We start from the raw sequence: 4,695 nt of genomic DNA on the forward strand, positions 1-4,695 counted from the left end.
TTGCTACTGTCAATTTCACAAACTATGAATTACTGAAAAGTAGAAAATAAAACAACTAAATAGCGGCGTATGATATGCCGCAGGTCGGCTCGTAATTTTATATTATTATATATTATTTTATTATATAAATGTTACAAGCTGTACTTTAACTGCAATAAGGACTACTGAAAGGGTACCAACAGACTGATGTTTATTACACGGGTATTGGATGGTGGGGTAGGAGTTTACCCCGCTTTTAGTGGGGTTAAAGATAAGCCTGGTGAGATTCAAACAGATGCGGCCGATACATAGTAATACAACCGATACCCAAGCCAGTTATTTGGAGTTTGCAGTGTTGAGGCCTGCCTGGCTAATGGGGGACAACTCGTTAGATGGTGATGTTTGTAAAGAAAGAAAAAGTACAGGGTCGCAAATATATATATATATATATATATATATATATATATATATATATATATATATATATATTTTTTTTTTTTTTTTTTTTTTTTTTTTTTTTTTTTTTTTTTTTTTTTTTTGTCGGCCCAAACTTGTAAACCACCGACTAAACAAGTTATTGAATTTGTCCTTCTGATTAATACTTTTAATGAAATTACTAAGGTATTGATTTGGAGTGTGCATAATTTTTAACAGTGGGATTTCCCGAAATTACGCAGTAAGAAAAACTTACTGTATCTTGGATACCTAAAGGTGATATGGCCATACTCAGTTATTTGAAGATGAAGGTAAGAAGAAATGGTTTGAATTAGAAAATAATCGTTTTTACAAACTTTTATTTGCATGCTTACCAAATGTTCGAAGAATATATTTTCCAGCACGTTAAGCCATTATTACATTTTCCTAAGTTAAATATTATAAATATGTAATCAAATATTTAGCATAAAGTGGAAAAATCCATTTTTTTTTCAAATTATCAAATTCACCAAATCCAAAACATTTACAAGCTACTGAAGTTATCGTAATGTTTACTGTCTAATTTTAAAATAAACATGACGCCAGTTACAATATATACATATATATATATATATATATATATATATATATATATATATATATATATATATATATATATATATATATATATATATATAATGTTTTTAATTTGAATAAAAATATCATTTTATTTTTAGCCAAATTAAAATTTCAGGAATTTCCGATTAGCTTAAAAATAAAACTTACCAATATAGGTTGAAAACATAATCTAATATATAAAGCTCAGTTCTGTATGTAATGCATATGTTTGTCGTTGGAATTGTATGAATTTAAGTGTTAGAAAATTATCGTGCGCATTTGTCTAAATTTATGAGCTAAAAAATTACTATTGAAAGTGTTGGGAAATCATTTTCATTTTTCAAATTATAGTAATAATTGTCGGCATGTTCATTAAACACAAGTTTTAAAAAAATATCATCTTTTACAAAAATTCTAATAATGTCTTTATTTAGTCCTATAGCACTTACTTCCCTTTGATAAATTAGGAAAACACAATTACTTCCCTTTATAAAATCATTGCATTTTGTGGAAAAGTATTTACTTTTTAATTACTTTGTTTTGGTGTTGGGAAAAAAAATAATTACATAATTAGCGGGGATTGATCAAGTGCAAATGTTGTAGGTATTTTACGGATAAGCTTGGAGTATTAAAATTGTTCATCAAATTGAAACAGGCGCGTTCGTTTAAGTGAGTGCAAAAGACTATGAATAAGTTGGGGTACTATAGTCGTTCATTAAGCTAAAACAGGTGATTCCGCCCCGGGCGTTTATGTTCGCGTTAGTGTTTTCTTTGTGTTTAGGTGGGTTTGCGTTAGTGGTTGCGTTTTGATTTGGTTCGTTTTTGTTCTTTCTTTTTTCGTTTTTGTTTGTGTTTTTTTTGTTTGGGTTTGTATTTGTGTTTTTGGTTGGTTTTGCGTTTGGATTTGGTTTGTTTTCGTTTGCTTTTTCGTTGTTTTTTTTTTTTGTTGGTATTGGTCTTTGTGGTTGGGTTTGTTGTTAGGTTTTTGTTTTCGTTTGCTTTTTTGTTTGTTCTTTCTTTGTGTTTGTATTGGTGTTTGTGGTTGTGGTTGGGTTTGTTGTTAGGTTTTTGTTTTCGTTTGTATTTGTAGTTGTGTTAGCGTTATGTTTGCGTTTCACACAGGTAATGGTCATTAACAGAAAGGTTTTTCACAGAAGCCAGAGCAGGGCCTGGCCGGGACGGCTAGTGCTCTAATAAAGTAATCTGCGTACTATTCAGCTAGTTAATTTGTCATTGAAAAACAATGCATACCTGTTATTCAAGACAGGGTTGAGCCTAATAAGCCAACAACAAATCGGACCCACTGCTATTATACGCTAATAAAGTTAACGTTCCAATACTAGATTACATCTTCTATAACACACACACACACACACACAGCCACAGCCCCACACACGTAGACTGACACACATATATTTATATATATATATATATATATATATATATATATATATATATATATATATATATATATATATATATATATATATATATATGTACATATATATACATAATGATGTTTGTTTATTCCTTTAGATTTTAATGGCACTAAGAAATGTTGCTGGCAAAATTATGACACTACTGATACACCTCTATTCGCTTTTAAAACCAAACAAAGGTATTACATTTTTTAAATGTAAATCGTTCAATTTATGAACTATTTTTACATAAATTCCATTATACTTATCTAGTCTTTTTTTCTGCTTCGTCTGCGTTCTTAATTGATTTTATGCCGGTGGATTTAATCAGTTAAGTCCAGCTTCGTTGATATAATAGACTGTGGTCTCATGATTTCTGGGCGCCCCATATAATCTTGTCTAACATTACTTATCTTTTCTTTACCCATTAAACCTTTTTTCCCAATCAGAAACCTACAATTTTGATGTTTTTGAATGTAATCCAGCGAACTTGGAGCTAAGCCTATTCCATTTTGCAAAACTTTGCAAGAAAGACCCTGCGCATAAAGGTTTTACACCTATCAACACCTTTGGAATTGAAGACCTACCTGAAGACCATCGTGACGTAGAGCTGGTAGAGTTGATACGAGCAATGTCTGAATTGACTGTAAGAGTGGCTGTTACGTTCACAAGCTGTGCTAGACCCAAAAGGTATCTTCAAAGAACTAAAAAAACCACGTCGGATACAAATAACAGCAAACCGACGCGCACTGGGACGGGAAGGGTTGAACGAGTTGATAAATTCACAAAGGACGAAAAGATTAATTGCCCGTGTGTAGACTGCGAGAAATCGTCAGAGCCTTTGCAGGAATGGGGGGAGGTCTGGGTTTTGAGAGCCGTGCATGTTGTTTTCAACACCTTGGAAGCCAAACACACGATCTGCAGAGTCAGCTTCGGCGAAGGAAAAAGCGAGGTGGTTAATATAAAGGGATTAAGGATTGACTCCAAAAGCGATGAAGGTGACACGTGTTGGCTAGTATGTATCACCCACGACTTAGCGTTAGTGGATAAGCTGCAGAAAATGAAAACAAAATTTGACGTTTTACGCTGGAAGGTGGGAAAGAAGTACAAGAACACCAGCAAACTGGCTTTCATCGTGTCTCACCCACACGGCTGTTCTAAGCACGTCTCCATCGGAGAATGGTTCACCAGACAGGAAAGGTTAGGGAGAGGGTCAAGGTTCAACTACACCACGCCCACCTGCCCAGGTAGCAGCGGTGCCAGTGTCTACCTGCTAGGGTGTGGTATGTTCTTTGAGCACGTCCATCGTGGTTCTGATTATGCTAATTACAGTGGGGCGCCTTGGTATGAGTTGTGCAAACGTAAAAATAAGAGAATATAAAACAAATTTGGACTTTAACCTGAAAGTTTTAATTTAATTTAAAGAGTGTAAGCCAATATAATATAACCTACATAGATAATGTCCATTTGTATTAAACACTTTTAATTTTATATAAACTAAAAAAAAAATCATGTTTTAACTCAGTTATCTAAAAACTATATATATATATATATATATATATATATATATATATATATATATATATATATATATATATATATATATATATATATATATATATATATATATATACATATATATATATATATATATATATATATATATATATATATATATATATATATATATATATATATATATATATATATATAATATATATATATATATATATATATATATATATATACATATATATATATATCTTTTTTTTATCCGGGTTGAGTCATACAGTTGACAAAAACTTTTTAACTACTAATTGATATTAACATATTATTAAGTGTCAAAATTAATCAGTATTAATCTATTAATAGTGTACATTGTTAATGACTATTTCAACATTCTGATAGATTAATTTAAAGAAAATATTTATTTTTTTGTCCTCTTTTTTACTTTCTCGTATATGCGAAGTATAGAGAAAGTCTGGCAATCGTGCAAAAAAAAAAAATAAACCGGGAGTGATCTCCCCTAAACTTTCTCGAATATTCTTATTAATACTAATAGTTTCGCTGTCTGTCTATCTATCTATCTGTCTGACAAGAACGCTCTAGAGAAAAGACAAGGAAATTAAAAACCTTCAAAGTAAAACGAAAACGAAATATGACGTCGACACATTTAGCATAGAGTAGAACATAATCTCAAACCAGAGAGTGCACACAGTAATATGACGTCATTGATTCTCGAGTAAACATTGAAAAAAAGGAAATT

General features: G+C 31.1%; 1 protein-coding gene across 1 annotated transcript; it reads left to right on the forward strand.

Moving 5' to 3' along the window:
- The first annotated feature begins 695 nt into the window (after nt 1-695).
- On the forward strand, nt 696-3,810 carry LOC131928212 (uncharacterized). The gene is made up of 3 exons (XM_059284162.1): nt 696-725; nt 2,548-2,629; nt 2,879-3,810. The coding sequence occupies exons 1-3, from the start codon at nt 696-698 to the stop codon at nt 3,808-3,810; spliced, it is 1,044 nt and encodes a 347-aa protein (XP_059140145.1).
- The last annotated feature ends 885 nt before the right edge of the window (nt 3,811-4,695 follow it).

Source organism: Physella acuta, unplaced genomic scaffold, assembly GCF_028476545.2.
Source record: "Physella acuta isolate Inbredline_101_S28 unplaced genomic scaffold, ASM2847654v3 ptg000090l, whole genome shotgun sequence".
Lineage (NCBI taxonomy): Eukaryota > Metazoa > Mollusca > Gastropoda > Physidae > Physella > Physella acuta.

What these genes read in the sequence shown, in the direction of transcription:
- LOC131928212 (XM_059284162.1), top strand. Translation starts at nt 696, where the DNA reads ATGGCCATACTCAGTTATTTGAAGATGAAG. An exon ending in TCAGTTATTTGAAGATGAAG is followed by an intron (nt 726 to 2,547) that starts GTAAGAAGAAAT and finishes TTATTCCTTTAG; the next exon opens with ATTTTAATGGCACTAAGAAA. An exon ending in GCTTTTAAAACCAAACAAAG is followed by an intron (nt 2,630 to 2,878) that starts GTATTACATTTT and finishes TTTCCCAATCAG; the next exon opens with AAACCTACAATTTTGATGTT.